Here is a 19,733-nt window from a genome sequence, read left to right as displayed (position 1 = left end):
GGAGGTAAAGCCACACGCGACTTGTTTCTAGTCGGACATTGTTTTGAGACGGAACGAAGAAATGGCCGCGTCTATCCGAAAAAGTTAAGCTGTAACCTGAATTAGTCAATTCAAAACGTATTTTCCTGGCAAATAGTTGCGACAAATCATGGGTGTCGTGAGACATGTCGTGTGCGCGATGTCTGGGGGAGTTGACAGCTCTGTAACGGCTTTGTTACTCAGAAGAAGAGGTGAGACGTTTCTTCACTGGAACACTCAACATTAACGTTAGCTAAACTCCTTGAGACGATACAAATAAACTGTCATTTAAAAAAAAATGAGTTAACGGAATATGCTTTATTTTATATCTAATGTTTCTTGTTTACTGTAAGTTTCACGTCTTCCCATTGGCTTGTTTTATTAACAGGGTACCACGTTACTGGAGTGTTTATGAAGAACTGGGATTCCCTGGATGAGAATGGGGTGTGTTCATCCGAAAAGGACTGTGAAGATGCCTACAAAGTGTGCCAGAATCTGGACATACCTTTCCATCAAGTGTCCTACGTCAAAGAGTACTGGCACGAAGTGTTCACGTAGGTATCCTCCTTAATTAGATGATTGTTAAATCTGTATAATTGGAACAGTTGTAGCCCGGCTAAGCAGACAGCTGCACTCACCTTAATTTAAATAATGTGAGTTATCACGGGATTAGGTTGGTGTCACAAGGCTAGATCTGGGGTGTGTTCATTGTCTTGCAAAGGAAACCGTTTACCGTTTAAGAACCAAACAGAGAAAATGCAATGAAATGGGTAGCGACCTATCTGAATTTGTCCAATAGAAACACACATTTTCGTTGCAAAACGTTTTCCGTTTGCAACAGAATCTGATAGTGAATATACCCCAGATGGATGGGTATAATTTGTGGAACGTTCCAATAGGAAACTGATAGTGAATATACCCCAGATGGATGGGTATAATTTGTGAAACGTTCCAACAGGAATCTGATAGTGAATATACCCCAGATGGATGGGTATAATTTGTGGAACGTTCCAACAGGAATCTGCTAGTGAATATACCCCAGAAGGATGGGTATAATTTGTGGAACGTTCCAACAGGAATCTGATAGTGAATATACCCCAGATGGATGGGTATAATTTGTGGAACGTTTCAACAGGAATCTGATAGTGAATATAACCCAGATGGATGGGTATAATTTGTGGAACGTTTCAACAGGAATCTGATAGTGAATATACCCCAGATGGATGGGTATAATTTGTGGAATGTTCCAATAGGAATCAGTTCCAAAAACTTTGTAAAGTACAAGGTTGCCAACAAACAACGCATACAAAGTAACATAATCAATTCACCTAGCTAACTAATCTGCCGAATAGGCATCAACTCACCATGTAGCGTATTCTTAATGTTTATCCATAGACTACCAGAGTGAGGACAGACATTTTTCAGCATAAACGTGGTGAGTGAAAAACTTTATGAAATAGCCCACCCCAAGATACCTGGTATCTTATTCTACCGCTATACAACTTTGTATGTGCGTTGTTTGATGGCAACCTTGTTATTTACAATGTTTTTGGAAGAGATTCCTGTTGGAACGTTCCACATATTATACCCACCCACCCCAGATTGCTCTCTTTCTCAATCTCTGACCAATGTCTCCTTTCTTCAGCAATCTTTTGAAGGAATATGAGAAGGGCAGGACACCAAATCCAGACATTCTGTGCAACAAACACATCAAATTCAACCACTTCTACAATTATGCCATCAACGGCTTGGGTATGTAGCATAATAATGCTCACTTTTACTATGCATTATATTATGAAAAACATCTGAGTATGCTAAGACCTTCAAGTACCATTAAAGAAACTGAGCTTGTACAAAAAAAAGACAATATTGTGTTGTTGCTGATTTCCCCCCTAGGAGCTGATGCCATGGCGACAGGCCACTATGCCAGGACATCTCAGGAGGATGAAGATGTCTTCCAACAGAGTCATGTGGCTCCTCCCCCTAAACATGTCTTCAGAGACCGCTTTGAGATTCGGAACCGTAAGAACAACAACCTCCTCTCAACATCTTTCTGTGCTTTTCTCATACCAATGTTTTATTATTATTATTATTATTATGTCAATCTTACCTCTATAACAATATGGAGACTTTGGGCGCTTTCACATACGGTGAGGGGGAAAAAGTATTTGATTCCCTGCTGATTTTGTACGTTTGCCCACTGACAAAGAAATGATCAGTCTATACTTTCAATGGTAGGTTTATTTGAACAGTGAGACACAGAATAACAACAACAAAAAAATCCAGAAAAACGCATGTCAAAAATGTTATAAATTAATTTGCATTTTAATGAGGGAAATAAGTATTTGACCCCCCCTCTCAATCAGAAAGAGTTCTGGCTCCCAGGTGTCTTTTATACAGGTAACGAGGCTGAGATTAGGAGCACACTCTTAAAGGGAGTGCTCCTAATCTCAGTTTGTTACCTGTATAAAAGACACCTGTCCACAGAACCTACACAAGGCTGGAATGGGCTACAAGACCATCGCCAAGCAGCTTGGTGAGAAGGTGACAACAGTTGGTGCGATTATTCGCAAATGGAAGAAACACAAAAGAACTGTCAATCACCCTCGGCCTGGGGCTCCATGCAAGATCTCACCTCGTGGAGTTGCAATGATCATGAAAACGGTGAGGAATCAGCCCAGAACTACACGGGAGGATCTTGTCAATGATCTCAAGGCAGCTGGGACCATAGTCACCAAGAAAACAATTGGTAACACACTACGCCGTGAAGGACTGAAATCCTGCAGCGCACGCAAGGTCCCCCTGCTCAAGAAAGCCCATATACATGCCCGTCTGAAGTTTGCCAATGAACATCTGAATGATTCAGAGGACAACTGGATGAAAGTGTTGTGGTCAGATGGTTTTGCCACCAAGTACTAAGTCATGTTTTGCAGAGGGGTCAAATACTTATTTCCCTCATTAAAATGCAAATCAATTTATAACATTTTTGACATGCGTTTTTCTGGATTTTTGCTGTTGTTATTCTGTCTCTAACTGTTCAAATAAACCTACCACTAAAATGATAGACTGATCATTTCTTTGTCAGTAGGCAAACGTACAAAATCAGCAGGGGATCCAATACTTTTTTCCCTCACTGTATCCCCTTATGATCCTGGAGCGTTTGGTACCCTGATCAGCGCTATAAAGTATGTGTGAAATGCAAACAAACCCTGGTTGAAATGAAACCTGGACCTGCGTGAGTAGCGGGTCCAAGATCCAGGACCTAGGTACCAGGTATTGTGACGCGACTCGCGCTGCCGCGTGGCTACTTTTTTGCCCGTTGTAAAGAAGCTAGCTCGCGAACGTTGTGTAGAATGTGCGTCTTGCTAATCACACCCTGAAACGGTTATTTTCAGGCCTTGTGAAATCAGAATATGTTCTGTAGAATTCTCAAAAACGGTCCAGGGTACCGAGTTTTATATGTGAAAGGCTTTTATCTGTAAGCCTGTAGACATTTGATATGTGTAGAGAAATTCAGGGAACTTGAATGAGTACCACCATTGGTTATATTTGATATAGGGCCCGATTATTATAGGGCTGTCATTAGATTGGTATCTCAGATTTTAACCCTTTGTTATCTCCGTTGAAGCGGTGAGGTTGTACCAGGGAGCGGACCGTTTTAAGGACCAGACATTCTTCCTCAGCCAGATTTCTCAGGATGCTTTGCGGCGTACAGTCTTTCCCCTGTCGGGACTCACCAAAGACTACGTGAAGAAGATTGCAGCCGAGGCCGGCTTCCAACACGTCCTGAAGAAGAAAGAGGTAACTAACCACACAGACAGATACACTGCCCTCTGTATGTACTGTATTTGGGCATTAAAGCAAAAACATTTACATTTGTCTCTGTACTCCCGCATTTTCGATTTTTGAGATCAAATATTTCATATGAGGCGACAAGTACAGAATGTCAACTTTAATATGAGGTTAGAAATATGATTTAGGCCTCTCAGACCTAGGCCTTGTAGAAACAGGGTCAATCAAGTTAGGTCTGCCAAATTAATGTAGTCTTGGAAAAAATACATCAATCCAGCCATAGAGTATAGCTCATCATCATCATCATCATCATCATAAAAAGTGTAGTTTATAACATGCACAATTAGAAGCATCAATCTACACTACCGTTCAAAAATTTGGGGTCACTTAGAAATAAAATTGATCAGAAATACAGTGTTGACATTGTTAATGTTGTAAATGACTATTGTAGCTGGAAACGGCTCATTTTTTAATGGAATATCTACGTAGGCGTTCGGAGGCCCATTATCAGCAACCATCACTCCTGTGTTCCAATGGTATGTTGTGTTAGCTAATCCAAGTTTATCATTTTAAAAGGCTAATTGATCATTAGAAAACCCTTTTGCAATTATGTGGGCAGCTTCATTAAATTGTACCCGCAAAACACCAGTCTCAACGCCAACAGTGAGGAGGCGACTCCGGGATGCTGGCCTTCTAGGCAGAGTTGCAAATAAAAACCCATATCTCAGACTGGCCAATAAAAGGGAAAGATTAAGATGGGCAAAACAACACAGACACTGGACAGAGGAGGCCTAGAACACGGACATTTCTAAGTGACCCCAAACTTTTGATCGGTAGTGTATATAGTTCAAGCTTGACTAAATTCGAGCCCAGTAACTTTGCTCACCGCATCCTCCTTCAATTGTCTCGTCTGACTGCCACGAAAAGCCCCCACCTTGGAGACAGTCAATCACTATTGTGACACTACTATCATTATTGTGGAGCTGCTGATCTGCTTGAAGTGTGTGCGTGCCACTGGCGATGTACTTTGCTGGATATGCTAGCTGTTCTCAGCGACGCATCACTTCAAACGCATTCCACCTTGATGTTATCGGCTGGCCTACTACTCCTGGTAGTACCTTTTTTTTAAATGTAAGTTATGAATCGCAAATGACCATACAGCTGACACACTTCGATTTCATCCATCATTTTGATTTTAATTTGGTTGTCCAAAGTACTGTCAACTTGCACTGTGTCTTTGCTGATGATTGCCCTGATCTCTGGCCAGTCAATTGGTTCAATGACATTGTTGTTTTATCTATTAATCGCTTCTAATAGATCTGAAAATGATGCATTAAACATCAATTTAAGACTGTTTGTTTATAATGAGCGACGTCCCACGTTTAACCTGAACACACAAATAGTAGGAATTTGCACTGGCTTCAGCCATGACGGCACGAGAGAGAAATTGAACATCGGCACGTCACCTGCAGGTGTGAGCTTGTGTGTTACACTGTCCAATCTGAGTCTCAAACATGATCTGAGCGCATGATCTGAGGCTGTTTGGTCTCTTGGGCATCAACTTGGGAGAGCGGACAGTGCATTATAGACAAAGCGCTGCATATATTGCCAGAAAAATAACACATCTGATTATTTATTTAATTTTTTTGCAGAAAAAGGGCAGCATCCGTTAAACAGTAATTCAACTTTGCCCGGCCTGTCTTTATCGGCCATTTTCTCAAAATGACCTTTTTCTCAGCCTTCAAAGGAGGTACATTTGACATTATTCCACACACTGGTTCTTAGGACTTATAGCCAGACTTGTCCAAAGGCCTTTTTTGATATCTTGTGGCGTTTTATCTGTAAGTTTTATGCAAAATATCGCCTCCGTCACACCGACAGTGTCATTGCCATTTGGTACACCAGAAGTACATTCATTTCCAATGGAACGCTGCGTTCGACTTGCAGGATTGTGTTGCAGAGTCAGTCGGACTGCATTCTGTGTGGTGCATAGGTTGGATTTCACACGTATGACGGATGCATACGCCTTGATCATACCAACAGCGTCATTGCGCAAAATGTTATGCAGAATCATCTGGATGTGTGTGCGACAAAAGTTCAACATTCACCTGCTACCATTTTTGTCAAGAGGTCCACACATATGTGTGAAGTGTTTTAAAATTATTGAGGATTTGCATATTTTTAAATAAAAAATGTTTTACTTTTCAACTGGTAAAGTTTCATTCTGATATGAGTAAAGGGGAAAAATAGCCTGTTAGGGCGTGGTAGCTGGTCTTAATGTGCATGCTACCATGATTACGGATAATCATTCATGAATAATGACGATCATACCTCCAAAATCATGTATAAAGGTCATACCCTCCCAAAAATGCTAATGTCCCCTGTTATTGATACACTATTAGTGAATTTGTCCAAATACTTGTGATTTCTTCACATGGGGGTGGGGACAAGTGCTTTCCTTTCTCAGCGGTAAAATAAATGTGTATGAAAATAACCACCCAAAAAAAGGTGACATGCTGTACATTCACCTCATATGAAACATTTGATCTCAAATCTAAAATGCTGGAGTATAGAGCCAAATGTAAAATGTTAGTTTCGCTGTCCAAGTACATACGGACAGGAGTGTAGATAAAGTATTGATCATCTCTCTTCTCTGAGCTGCCTACAGATTAACGAAAGTTTAACATAATTTCATTGCATTGTTGTTGTTTGGCCTACACCCTAATTACACTGTATTGACAAAGATTACATTTTACGAAGTCAATTGTATTTTTTTCGTGGACTGTGTGGCAACACTGAATGTCATCTGTTTCCAGAGTATGGGCATCTGCTTTATTGGAGAAAGGAAATTTGAGGATTTCATTCTAGAGGTATGGAATTCAAATACACACACTGTATGAAGAAAAAAACTACTGTATGAAGGTCATTATTGAGATACACTGGTCATAGTAATAAATAAACATGTTTGTGATAATATCTGCATTCCTGTTTTTCTGTCAGTATTTAGAGCCAAAACCGGGGAACTTTGTCTCCATTGAGGATGGGAAGATCATGGGGGAACATCAAGGTAATGCTGTGTGATATCCTCAGTGGTATCTTCTATGGTAGTGCTTGTCCCACTATCCTTGTAAGAGTACTGCTCTTCCAATAGTAAACCTTTACATTAACTACTAGTTCTCTGCCCCTTCTTCCTTTCAGGTTGGTTCACCCTGACACTAGGCCAAAGGGCTAGGATTGGTGGGCAGAGGGATGCATGGTTTGTTGTGGACAAAGACATTACTACTGGAGAAGTGTTTGTGGTAAGGAATGGTTTCTACCTCTTCAATACTGTTATACCTTATTTTGTCCTAAACAACCGGCCCAACTACAATACAGGCAGATCTCCCACCTCCTTGCTGTTGATTCTCAATGGGATTCTGATTCTAAACTCCCTAACATCAGGGTCCGACCACCAATCACCCGGCTCTATTCAGAGACACGGTACGAACAGATCGTTTCCATTGGATAACGGAGGACCCTCCCACTGAGCTGATCCAGACTAAGATGATGGAGTGTCACTTCCGCTTCATCCACCAGATGCCTCTCAGTGAGTGAAATAACAAGTTAGGGCCAGACACAATTTGTAAGGATGTGTCATTAACAATACCTTTACCTTCCGAGTGGCGCAGCGGTCTAATGCACTGCATCGCAGTCGCAGCGTCACTACAGACCCAGTTTTGATCCCAGGCTGTGTCACAACCTGCCGTGACCGGGAGTCCCACAGGGCGGCGCAAAATTGGTCAAGCGTCATCAGGGTTAAGGGAGGGTTTGGCTGGGGGGCTTTACTTTGCTTATCGTGCTCTAGCGTCTCCTTGTGGTGGGCCCGGGTTGCCTGCAGGCTGACTTCGGTCATCAGTTGAATGGTGTTTCCTGGTTAACGGGTTATGCGGGCGGGTGTTATAAGGAGCACGATTTGGCGGGTCATGTTTCGGAGGACGCATGACTCGACCTTCGCCTCTCCTGGACCCATCCAATCGTAATTGGATATGACAAAGTTGGGGGGGAAATAACAATACCGTTACCTCCCATACGGCTTAAAAAACAGCTTTATTGAGTCAAAAATGTACACTTCAAAAGTGTTAGTGACATGTTAATGTGTTAGTAACATGTTAATAACATAGTGAGGTTGTTTATCTCCAGCCCCTTGCACTGTGACCTTGAACATGGATGGCTCTGTGTGGATCATGCTGTCTCACCCGATCAGAGCACTCACACCAGGACAGGTAAGCTCTCTGTTTCCCACACATAGTAAGCCACCTGTCTCACCCTTTTCAGAGTTTGGGCAGTTGGTTTCATTACTTTCTAGGGATGTTTTGTTCTCAGAAGAATTTTAACTATGAGTAACATTTCTTTAGGCCATTTTCAAATGGATTTATTGTCGTTAGGTCAGCTTTTAAGAGTAAAGCCAACCCATGAACCATTACAGTGGTTTTAGTTGAGCTGGTGTGTTAGTCCCAGTGTGTTATTCCTTAAGATCCTGATTAGCTAGCTAACAAAGGTCTATCATAGGCCCAACAAACGTAGCCAGCTGCTCCAGTGCGTCTCTGGTTTCTCTGACAGGGATTACTCCAGACTCTAGTCAGGGTACAAAGAGCCTTGTCCACGCTTGGATTACCCCCCTTTCTTCATGCGCTATCCCATAACCCACTGCTCTGAGAGAACAATATGGCTGAGGCGCGTTTGTCTTGGAGCTCTGGGCTCGAGGCCAGAGTGAGGGTAGATGAAGCGATAGAGAATAGTAGTGTGTGTATGCGCTCAAATGTGGAGGTTAGTTCAGAGGGACTAGGAGTTAATATTCAGCATTAATGTCTCCCACTAACATCAATTTTCTGTGCCCGTCTCATCTACCTCAACATTGACTGAATAGCCTTCCGTCAATGCCTGCTCATCACTACCCTCCCTTCTAATTTCTCCATATTCACTTCGCTCATCTCCCCCAGTTTGCAGTGCTGTACAAGGGGGATGAGTGCCTGGGAAGTGGGAAGATCGTCCGTCTGGGCCCCACAGAGCACACTCTCCAACAGGGGCGAGACCGCATGAAGGAAGCCCCTGTGGCCAAGGAGAGGACTCCGGAACCAGTCAGCTGAGCCTGAGAGAGTCTTCCTAGAAACAGACCTAAGCCCAGGCCTATCCACTGTCGATATGGACCTAACCTTACATTGCAGACTTCAGTGGACAAGACTACTGTACTTCCACAAGCCTTACCCCATTCTCTGAACCTCTACTAAAGAACAGAAGAGCACACTGATCATGCTTTCGGACCTGTCCACTTGTCATAAAACACACACTCAAACTTCCTCTGTACTGTTGCCCTCAGTTGATACTTCTTCCTATTAGGTTACTTGTGATGTACATCATTATTTGATAGTGTGGACTGTGTACAATCATGCACATGGTAATTCATTGTCTAATTTATTTATTTGGACAGATTATTACAAAATGTGAAATGCATATTAAAAAATGTATGGCTTTTGTGAAAATCCAAACAAGTCGAGTGCCTGTTCCTTTGGTGCCATTTCACCTAAACACATTTTGGATTGAACTGCATTCTTTTCAACTACTATAAAATATGCAATATGTAAATAGAGAATAACTTGAATTCAGAACTGAAGAGCAAGTGATTAAACTTACGATTGTTTTAAATTATAAGTGATTTCTTGCATTTTTGTGGCCAGCAGAAAACCTCACTGAAGAAATCCAGCTAAAGTATGCGTCACTTCACTATAACCTCTGTGGCTACTGTTTCACGTCCTCTTCCTCCCTAGCCACAAGGGGGCGAAGACGTACAATTTATATTTAACCTATACTTTGCCTATGCACTGTTTCTGGTGGTTAAATTAACGTAATTGATGTTATACAAGGTGGAATGTACAGGTAACTACCAAAATAATGGAAACACTGGAGTAAATTTAGGATACAAAGTATGTTGTGGTTCCTGAGTTAATTAAGCAATTAACATCCCATTATGCTTAGTTAGGGTGTATAACATGCTGGGGAGCACATTATTTTGGCTGCCATCGCTATGCCCCTATAGGATGACAATGCCCTCATCCACAGTGCATGAGTAATCACAATGGTTTGATGAAAATGATGTAAACCATATGCCATGGTCGTCACCAGATCTCAACCCAATTGAACACTTATGGGAGATTCTGGAGTGGTGCTTGAGACAGTGTTTTCCACCACCATCTACAAAACAAAACACCAATTTATGGAATTTCTTATGGAAGAATGGTATCGCATTCCTCCAATAGAGTTCCAGACTCTTGTAGAATCTATGCCAAGGTGCATTGAAGTAATTCTGGCTCGTGGTGGCCCAACCCCCTTTTAAGACACTTTATGTTGGTGTTTTCTTTATTTTGGTCGTTACCTGTACTTGTTCAATGGCTTTGCAGGTTATGCATTATTTAGTTTCATGCATACCTTGGTGATGTGATATCCATGGGATTAAAACCTACAATTCGCCAAAAGTTGTGATTTGAATCAGTAGCAACCTGTTATTCAGGGCCTGTTTTGAAACCCACATTTTTAGCTAAAAAGAAACCGTTAACTCGAAACTGCTAAATCTTGACTTCAAAGACAACTGGGAGTTCCGGAAAAAAGCTCAGACTGGAAATACGCTTTGAATGGTCATCCAACTCGGAATTGAAAGTCAGGAACTCGGGCCTCTTTCTAGAGCTACGACCTAAAGATCAATGACGTCATCACGATTCGACCTTGTTTTTTTCCAGAGTTCCCAGTTGTCTTGAAAGCACCATAAATCCAGAGAATGCCAGACTTTGATGACAAAATTTGCCCACGAAGGACAACTGTGCCACCTTCCTGTTCAAGTGAGCACAGCACAAGGTAAATCCAAAAATATCTTGTATGCTGCTGAATAAATGATGTAATATGCCAGGGAGCTGTATACTGTAGCTAAGAAAGTAATACTAAGTGTATGATGTGTAGTAAGCTGTTAGTAGGCCATGTGCCTCACCCTAATAATTTGGTCTATTTACCCCTCTTAATTTAGTTTGTAAATGTCAATTGGTATTAGAAACCACATTTGTTTAAGCAAGTCAGCCATATCAGCTACGTGTTTTTTTTTAAAGGCAGTAAATGAGGCTGAGTGAACTGTGTCGCTGCCAGACAAGGCTCCATGATAGACAGGTGTAGCAGTGGTAAGGTGTTGGGACAGCTTTATGTGTAGGTAGTCATTGTAGATAAGAATTTGTTCTTAACTGACTTGCCTAGTTAAATAAAGGTTCAAATAAAACATGTAGGCCCTAACAGTTTCTGGGCGCAGCTTGTCACCCTTATAGTGCAGTTCATTGTATTGTTTAGTGGTGTGTTGTGTATTGGTTTAGCTGGCATGCATCCCACTTTGTTTTTTTGCCCCACCAAGATGTACATGCTAAAATCGCCACTGGAATGAACTAAAGCGGCATTCATTACAAATAGGTGCAACGGACACTTTTTTCGTTTAACAAGGCTACATTGATATGGATACCAACATAAATGGTAGGATGGAGGAAGCTATGGATTATAATCTAATTTCAATGGATGATCTGGAGAGTTATGCATATTCTGAAAATAGATCATTCATAAACTGACCATAAATGTGTATAATCCAATTCCATAATACAAATCCAAGCACATGGGCCAAATCTAAATCAATCAATTATTTTCAACTATTTATTCAGAATTGATATGCAAATGTTGAGCTCTAGACTACTAACCATGACAATAGCGATTCATTGTCCAAATAGCTTAATAATAACCTTTTCCAATAGATGGTTGTGTGCTAATGTACCATTTTCCCCAGGTGACAAACACAATACACAACTTTAATCTCTAAACATCGGGCAAAGTTTGAATGACACCAAACTAGTTTCATAACAAAGTTCTAGTGGTCCTCAAACACACAACGCGCGCGGTAACAAACTCTGTATTGTCATGGCAATGGTCCGAATGCGCATTCGTCAACAGCTCAGGACACTTCCGAATGTCCATGAGAAAGATCCCCTGCGAAAGTGTCCCGGTGAGCCGAACACAGCAGGTCTATGTTAATCAGCTCTCAGAGGAGGGGGAGCGGTGGAGCCATTTTGTCGTCATTTAAAACTTTGCTCGTAGATTCATGTGACTGCGCTCCGTGGATACTATGGATAATAAGTGTCGTTTCCACTTTAAAACTTCACCATGAAGGATAAAAGAAAAAGGGAGAGGGATAGTTAATGCTCAGGTGGAGATGTTTCGATTAAGTTGAATGGGATTTGTTGGAGTTTAAAACCATGGAATTACCGATGAATTGGATCTGGGTTTGTGTTCTATTCAATGTGCCCTTGCTGGGATGTTTCGAGCTACACCTTTCGGAGACGTTACAAACTGGGACCGTTTTGGCAAATTTGTCCCTGGGGCCCGGTTGGACTTACAAAATCGACAGGACTTTAACTCCTAAATACATTCAGAACTTTTTACAAGTGGAATGGCAAGAAGGAGCTCTCCGTGTGTACCGAAAAGTGGATTGTGTGCGTTTATTGAGGAACCCGGTGCCTGTCTATATCAGGATAGGGTCGTTGACGTCTGAAAATTTTGTTTTGACACATTTCAATACATTTGTACACGGACAAGACTGTTTTATCAAATACAAGAGAAAGAGCACAATAGGTAAACTCGACATTCACATCAGTTACCTTTCCAAACTGGAAGCAACTTCCTGCTTATCCGCAGGTAATTTGCTTGTGAATGTAACAAAACTTTTGCCTGCCTTTACGCGAAATACCATTTTTTCTGCCTCCTCATGTACTACTGGGAAAGACTTGAGAGCAGTTTTTAAACATGGCAATCTATTGCTGGACGAAGACTACTGTTTGGGACACGGAGAGGTGCATTTGCATTGTACACTGCGTGCTCTGAGTGACCGGAACGTCCGCGTCTCCGTGCGCGTGAGTTTGCGGTTGGTGACGGTGGTTGAGGGAGAGACCCATGGGCAGTTATCATCACCACACACCATCCAGATTGTGCCTGGCAAATGGAACCACCGAAAACGGAGAAATGTGAACACACCTCCCCAGTTTCAGCTCCCCAACTACCAGGTGTCTGTTCCCGAGAATGAACCATCAGGGACCCGCGTCATCACACTGAAGGCCACTGATCCGGATGATGGAGAGGCCGGTAGAATAGAGTATGGAATGGAGGCCCTCTTTGACAGCAGATCCAACGACTTTTTTGTAATAAACCCTCAGACAGGTGCTATTACAACAGTGCAGCCTTTAGACAGAGAGGTCAAAGACACACACGTCTTCAAAGTAATGGTAACAGACAATGGCTCCCCGCGGCGCTCAGCCACGTCTTACCTCACCGTGACGGTCAGCGACACCAACGACCACGGGCCGGTGTTCGAGCAGACTGAATACCGGGTAACCATACGGGAGAATGTAGAGGTGGGCTTTGAGGTCATGACCATAAGAGCCACCGACGGAGACGCACCCTCCAACGCCAACATGGTCTATAAAATCGTCAACGGCGACGGAGTGAACGCGGGTTTTGAGATCGACCCGCGCCACGGGCTAGTGAGGATCAGAGAGCGGCCCGACAGAGAGACCATGTCCCAGTACCAGCTGATCGTGGAAGCCAACGACCAGGGGAAAGACCCTGAACCCCGGAGCGCCACGGCCACCGTCAACATCTCTGTAGAGGACGAGAACGACAACTACCCCCAGTTCAGTGAGAAACGTTACGTGGTCCAAATCCCTGAGAACGTGGCCGTCAACTCTAAAGTCACCCAAGTTCAGGCCACGGACAAAGATGAAGGGAACAATGCTAAGGTCCACTACAGCATCATCAGTGGAAATGTAAAGGGACAGTTCTACATCCACTCTCCCACTGGGGTCATCGATGTCATTAATCCCCTGGATTACGAGATGATTAGGGAGTATAATTTACGGATTAAAGCTCAGGATGGTGGCAGGCCTCCGTTGATCAACGGGACTGGGATGGTGGTGGTCCAGGTGGTTGACGTAAATGATAACGCTCCTATGTTCGTCAGCACGCCGTTTCAATCCACTGTGCTGGAGAATGTGGCCATTGGCTACTCAGTAATCCACATCCAGGCTATAGATGCTGATTCTGGGGATAACGCCCGTCTGGAGTACCATCTCACCGACACCTCCCCTGGTTTCCCCTTCACCATCAACAATAGCACTGGGTGGATCACGGTCGCCACGGAGCTCGACAGGGAAACCACAGAGTTCTATACCTTCGGCATGGAAGCAAGGGATTGTGGGATGCCTGCGATGTCATCCTCAGCCAGCGTGAGCATCACGGTCCTAGATGTGAACGACAACATCCCGACCTTCACAGAGAAGGTGTATTCTCTGAAGATTAATGAGGATGCTGTGGTGGGGACCAGTGTGTTGACAGTGACAGCCGTTGACAGGGATGTAAATAGCGTGGTAACCTATCAGATCTCTAGCGGAAACACCAGGAATCGTTTCGCCATCACCAGTCAGAGTGGAGGCGGGCTCATCACCTTGGCGTTACCCTTAGACTACAAACAGGAGCGCCAGTACGTCCTGACGGTAACTGCTTCGGACGGCACACGTTATGACATGGCACAGGTGTTCATCAACGTCACGGACGCCAACACGCACCGTCCCGTGTTCCAGAGCGCCAACTACCAGGTGATGATTAGCGAGGACCGGCCCGTGGGGTCCATTGTGGTCATCATCAGCGCCACCGACGAAGACACGGGTGAAAACGCTCGCATCACGTACATCATGGAGGACAACGTCCCCCAGTTTAAGATCGACCCCGACACGGGCGCCATCACCACCCAGATGGAGATAGACTACGAGGACCAGGCGTCGTACACGCTAGCCATCGTCGCCAGGGACAATGGCATTCCTCAGAAGTCCGATACGACCTATGTGGAGATAATAATCCTGGATGCCAACGACAACACACCTCAGTTCCTACGGGACATGTATCAGGGGACTGTATTTGAGGACGCACCCGTTTACACCAGCGTGCTCCAGATATCTGCCTCCGACAGGGACTCCGGGTCCAACGGCAGGCTGAGCTACACCTTCCAGGGTGGAGATGACGGGGAGGGGGACTTCTTCATCGAGCCCTACTCTGGCATCATCAGAACAGCCAGGAAGCTAGACAGAGAGAACGTGCCTGTGTATACCCTGAAGGCCTTCGCTGTGGATAAGGGGATTCCTCCTCTCAAAGCAGCGGTGGACATCCAGGTGTCTGTGCTGGATATCAACGACAATGCGCCCGTGTTCGAGAAGGACGAACTGTTTATCTACGTGGAGGAGAACAGTCCCGTCGGTTCCGTCGTGGCTCGGATCAGCGCCACCGACCCAGATGAGGGAACCAACGCCCAGATCATGTACCAGATCGTTGAGGGGAACATCCCAGAGGTCTTCAAGCTGGACATCTTCAAAGGCGATCTCACCGCCCTCACGGACCTCGACTACGAGTCCAGAACCGAGTACGTTATTGTGGTCCAGGCCACGTCCGCTCCGCTCGTCAGCCGGGCCACAGTCCACATCCGTTTAGTCGACATCAATGACAACGACCCGGTTCTGCAGAACTTTGAGATTATCTTCAACAACTATGTGACCAACAAGTCCAATAGTTTCCCCTCAGGGATAATCGGGAAGGTACCTGCCCATGACCCAGACGTGTCGGATAAACTCCACTACAGTTTTGAGTCGGGGAATGAGCTGAACCTGCTAGTGCTGAATGCAGTCACGGGGGAACTGAAGCTCAGCAGAGACCTGGATAACAACAGACCTCTAGAGGCCCCCATGACTGTCTCTGTCTCAGGTAAGAGCACCTCAAATGTATACATGCAAACGGGTGATCTGCTTATTACCATGTCTTATTATTATTATTAACTATAATTACCTGTCTTATTACCTAAAGAAAACGCCTTGTTCATAAATCATATTCTTTTGGACTTGTATTTAGAGGTACAAAAAAGGCCTATTTTCCTGCTGGCAGAGTTGAATGAGTAAGCAAAATAATTTATTCAAGATGGCTATCTCAGTGGTGATTTGCGTGGTCTGGTATGACCCGAGAGTTGAATGAAATGAAGTGAAGAAGCATTTGAAAGTAAGCTATTTTGGGTTTTCCGCTCTTTCCGGTCACCTGAAATAGTCTGCTGCTTGCAGAGTGGAATAAGTGTAAGAAATATATGTGAGAGAGAAAATAGATATTATATCTATCGTCTGGAACTATGTGTAGTTGACTGCGTGTTCTATGGAAGCAACGCAGAGCTTAGGCCCTAGCCGAAGTGCTGTATATGTTTAGTGAGTGGTAGTTGGAAGGTGTAACGGTGTCTGGTTCTACCGTTTTATACTGTTTCTGTGATCCTGTATTGTGGTGGTTGCCTGGGTTCATAAAAGGTGCTATTATACCAGGTGCTCTTATTTTTGAACCAATGTTGTTTTTTTCACTGCAGAAATGCGGTTTGCACATATCAACATTATAGCACGCCTTCTTCAAGAAACTCACCTTAGAAGTGAACAGCTTGTGTTGGCCCCTTTTTTCACTTAGGTTAGCAGGAATGGCTAAGTGTGATGATCAAAACTGGGGCAAAGTCTGTCTCATGCATTCACGCACTGAAATAGTTCTCCGTGCTTTACATAGCCTTAGTCAGCAGGTCGTGCTGGGTGATTTTGCTGCAATTTCGGTTAAAACGAGGAGTCCTTTTTTTGCTGATTGTGTTGTACAGCCCATACAGTTTAGTGTAATAAAAGTAAGATGGGTTATCTGCATTTGTCGGTAAGTCACGCAGAAAGAATTTGGGTGAAAGATGTCCTCTTATACAGCAGTATACTTTGTTCTGTTAAATGACACATTACACTAATCCAAACATCCATAGCTCACACCCTCACAGAGACACTGTGGTAGAGGTTATTTCAACTGTAATATAGAGCATTGATGTTATACAGGCCTTCGTATTGACTTGTTTGAGGCAGTAAGTGGGAGAGAGGCATCCTATCCCCATGAGAGAATTGTCATATTGACAGCTGTTTGTGTCATTGTGAAGGCTTTTCTTTCAAATCAAGTTCCCCGATATGGCAAACTGCCCAGCACCTTAAGTCTCGCTCTCACTCTCTCAATCCATCTCTTTCTATTTACCAAGAATGAAACCTCCCTATGCCTTTCCTTCTCAACCTCTCTCATAATTAGTTATCTCGGTGACTTGTCTTTTTCGGTGTAACAAAAGACTGTCTGTCCAGAGGCTCGTGGTCACTAGTGGACCTTCTTTCGCATTCGTCGATAACAATTGGGACTCTTGAGATCTCCTTGACAATGCTGACCCCCGGCTGTCCCTCAAGGGGCACCCCTGCCCCCTCCATCACACCATCAGAATAATGCATCTTACACAAACATTCCGACCCCCGACCTCCCTCCTCACTACTCTAGACACACCGTGATGTCAAATGTTAGGTAACCATTAACACTGGTGCTCTGACCTCTCAACCCCAGGCCCAGGGGAGTCTAGGGACAACAGGAGACCAGACTGAGACAGACACCAACAGCCTGCTCCTGGCTTCCTTCATTAATGAAACACTAGCCCTTCTCTCTCTTTCTCTGTGAGATAATGACATGGCTCAAATTCATTCAGAGCTTTTTTGGAAAATTAAGGCCCAATATTAGGAAACAAATGTTTGTTCCTAAAAACAATGATATTATTAGTTAAATCCTGGGCACAGAGATGGGCATAGTAGTGGTGGCTACTGATGTGTGAAATTGAACATTGTTTGAATTAGATATCTATCTAAGATGTCTCTTTCTGTCAATTCACCCATTCAAACTAAGCTCTCAAAATCTGTTTAAATTGACCAAATTGTATTTCTCAAAAACAGGGCAAGAACAGAACAGGTGTTTTATTCTACCAACAGAAAGGGATTGAAATGGTTTATCTAACCCCCCTGAAAGGCCAGAGGTACTCCCTGCCTGTCAGATATCCCCCAGATAACGCAGGTTAACATTCTAGTCACAACACCACTCTGTCTCTCCCCTTAGAACAACACCGATGAGGCATGGTAGGGGCTGAGTGTTCCCACTGTAATACAATATCTCTTATCTGGCTAGCTCAACATTCAGCAAGCTTTTCCCTCCGAATTTAGCTCTCTCATTTTATTCACCATAGTCTTAATAAAAGAAGAGCCATTGACTTGACTATCTAATGTTGACTGTCTAATGACTATCTCCTCAGGCTTCGGTCCTGATACCTAAAGTCTTTCTAAGGCCCAGTATACAGAGTTCTGTCTGTGTTATATAAGCTGTCTGTTTGTGTGGCCCTCTGGGCATAATAGAGACGAGGGATGGATGGTGTTACTCTTCTGTAGGCCAACTTTGTGAGATGTACCTTAATAATGATTTGGAGTGATTGGTGCTAAATCATCATTTCCACTTGGCCTCCTTCTCTCTCTCTCTCTTTCTTCTTTTGGAGGTAAGGAGGGAGGGGCGAAGGGAGGGAGAGCTTGCAGTGTGCCGCTACATGCACCCACTCCTTCGTTCTCCCCGGGGGCCTTTTAGCTAGCGCCGCCTAGGTTTGGCCCTCAACCCCACTCTGTAGGAGCTACGTAGTTTTCTCTCCCCATCTCTCGTTCTCTCTACAGTCTCATTTTCTCTTCCTCTTGCTCTCTCTCTTTTTATCTCACTTTCTCTGAGGTTTATCTCCATAGCACCCAGAAGAGGTTTACCGTTTCATGTAAGTCCCATAGTCAGATTTCTGGAGGAACCTAAGGGGTTTAATTTAATTTACATGAGGTCACTACTGCAGCAGCATGAATAAGATAATAAGTTGAGATGTTTTAGTATGTTAGCTGCTGAATACGTCTTACAAGAGGTTTGCTAAAGGAAAGGACTAAAGTAAGGAGATGTGTGTGTGTGGGGAAAGAGGAGAGTGTGCCCCCTGTCCAGTTGTGCCAGTGTGTATCCCAGCCCTACCTGTCACAATACTACCACTGCTGCCACTGACTGCACTCAACCAGCTGCAACAGAGAGAGGGGGTTATTGGTGTGGCGGAGCTCCTTCCTTTGTCTACACACAACCTCTGACCCCTAACTCTGATGGATGTCCTAACAATGTCCGGAGAGGCTCGTAGAGATGAATCACTACCTATACAGGTGCTGCCTAGAGCAACATTGGCCTGGTCCCAGATCTGTTTGTGCTGTACTGTCAACTCCTTGTGACCATAAGTGTTGGCTATACAGCACACACCGATCTTGGACCAGGCTTTAGTTTAGAATGAAGATAGACACATGACAGATTTGGATCTGTCTATTTGGAGATTGATGGTTTTGTTGACATTTCGTGTGATGTAAGTCATCCACTATTCATAGACCAGATTGTGTTTACATGTTTATGCGCGTGATGTGGTGGTATATTAGTCTTGGCACTGAAAGTAACTGATATTAGCAAAGCAACTCCCTGGTCATTCCTAAGACATTACAACCTTCTCTCTCCCCTCTTGTCCTCCCTTCCTTCTATAACTCTATAATCTCTCTCTCTCTCTCTCTCTCTCTTTCTGTCTTTCTCTCTCTCTCTCAGTGCATGCTGGGAGTTTGAGTGTTTGGTGTAGAGGGCTCTGCCCTATCTTCTTTTCTTGATTCTGTTCTTGGTCTTTCTTTCAATTTTATTTTCTATGGTGGAAGGTTAATGCACTATTTGTTTTAGTGGAATCCACAGGTTTTTTCAAAGTTAGGGTGGAAGAGGACAGAGTTAATTTCCTGGGGTTTGGAAGGTGTGGTGTGCGCGATGGCTTCTCAGCCTAGCGCGGAGGAGATGCTGTCGATACGGCATGGATTCAGGTGTGTTCCTGAGAATGGAGTTAAAGAGGGTTCTGCTCGCAGTCGGAAAACAGGTAGGAGCTG

The 19,733-nt window shown here is 43.9% G+C and overlaps 2 protein-coding genes across 2 annotated transcripts in view; both read left to right on the top strand.

The window, feature by feature from the left end:
- Nucleotides 1-23: 23 nt before the first annotated feature.
- On the top strand, nucleotides 24-9,499 carry LOC139393081 (tRNA 5-methylaminomethyl-2-thiouridylate methyltransferase). The gene is made up of 11 exons (XM_071141423.1): nucleotides 24-230; nucleotides 407-572; nucleotides 1,664-1,770; nucleotides 1,915-2,040; nucleotides 3,647-3,819; nucleotides 6,627-6,680; nucleotides 6,811-6,877; nucleotides 7,009-7,109; nucleotides 7,252-7,396; nucleotides 7,990-8,072; nucleotides 8,790-9,499. The coding sequence occupies exons 1-11, from the start codon at nucleotides 149-151 to the stop codon at nucleotides 8,934-8,936; spliced, it is 1,251 nt and encodes a 416-aa protein (XP_070997524.1). The 5' UTR covers nucleotides 24-148; the 3' UTR covers nucleotides 8,937-9,499.
- Nucleotides 9,500-11,986: 2,487 nt separating this feature from the next.
- LOC139392554 (cadherin EGF LAG seven-pass G-type receptor 1-like) overlaps nucleotides 11,987-19,733 on the top strand; it is a 74,634-nt gene continuing 66,887 nt past the window's right edge. Inside the window, exon 1 of the mRNA XM_071140601.1 lies at nucleotides 11,987-15,666. Coding sequence (XP_070996702.1) covers nucleotides 12,120-15,666 — 3,547 coding nt within the window. The 5' untranslated portion in view covers nucleotides 11,987-12,119. The remainder of the gene's footprint in view (nucleotides 15,667-19,733) is intronic.

The sequence above is a fragment of the Oncorhynchus clarkii genome, chromosome 33 (assembly GCF_045791955.1).
Source record: "Oncorhynchus clarkii lewisi isolate Uvic-CL-2024 chromosome 33, UVic_Ocla_1.0, whole genome shotgun sequence".
NCBI lineage: Eukaryota > Metazoa > Chordata > Actinopteri > Salmoniformes > Salmonidae > Oncorhynchus > Oncorhynchus clarkii.
Note: the sequence above shows the minus strand (reverse complement) of the source record. Positions and strands in the feature narration are given on the sequence as shown.

What these genes read in the sequence shown, in the direction of transcription:
- LOC139393081 (XM_071141423.1), top strand. Translation starts at nt 149, where the DNA reads ATGGGTGTCGTGAGACATGTCGTGTGCGCGATGTCTGGGGGAGTTGAC. An exon ending in CCGCTTTGAGATTCGGAACC is followed by an intron (nt 2,041 to 3,646) that starts GTAAGAACAACA and finishes TCTCCGTTGAAG; the next exon opens with CGGTGAGGTTGTACCAGGGA. An exon ending in TTGAGGATTTCATTCTAGAG is followed by an intron (nt 6,681 to 6,810) that starts GTATGGAATTCA and finishes TTTTTCTGTCAG; the next exon opens with TATTTAGAGCCAAAACCGGG.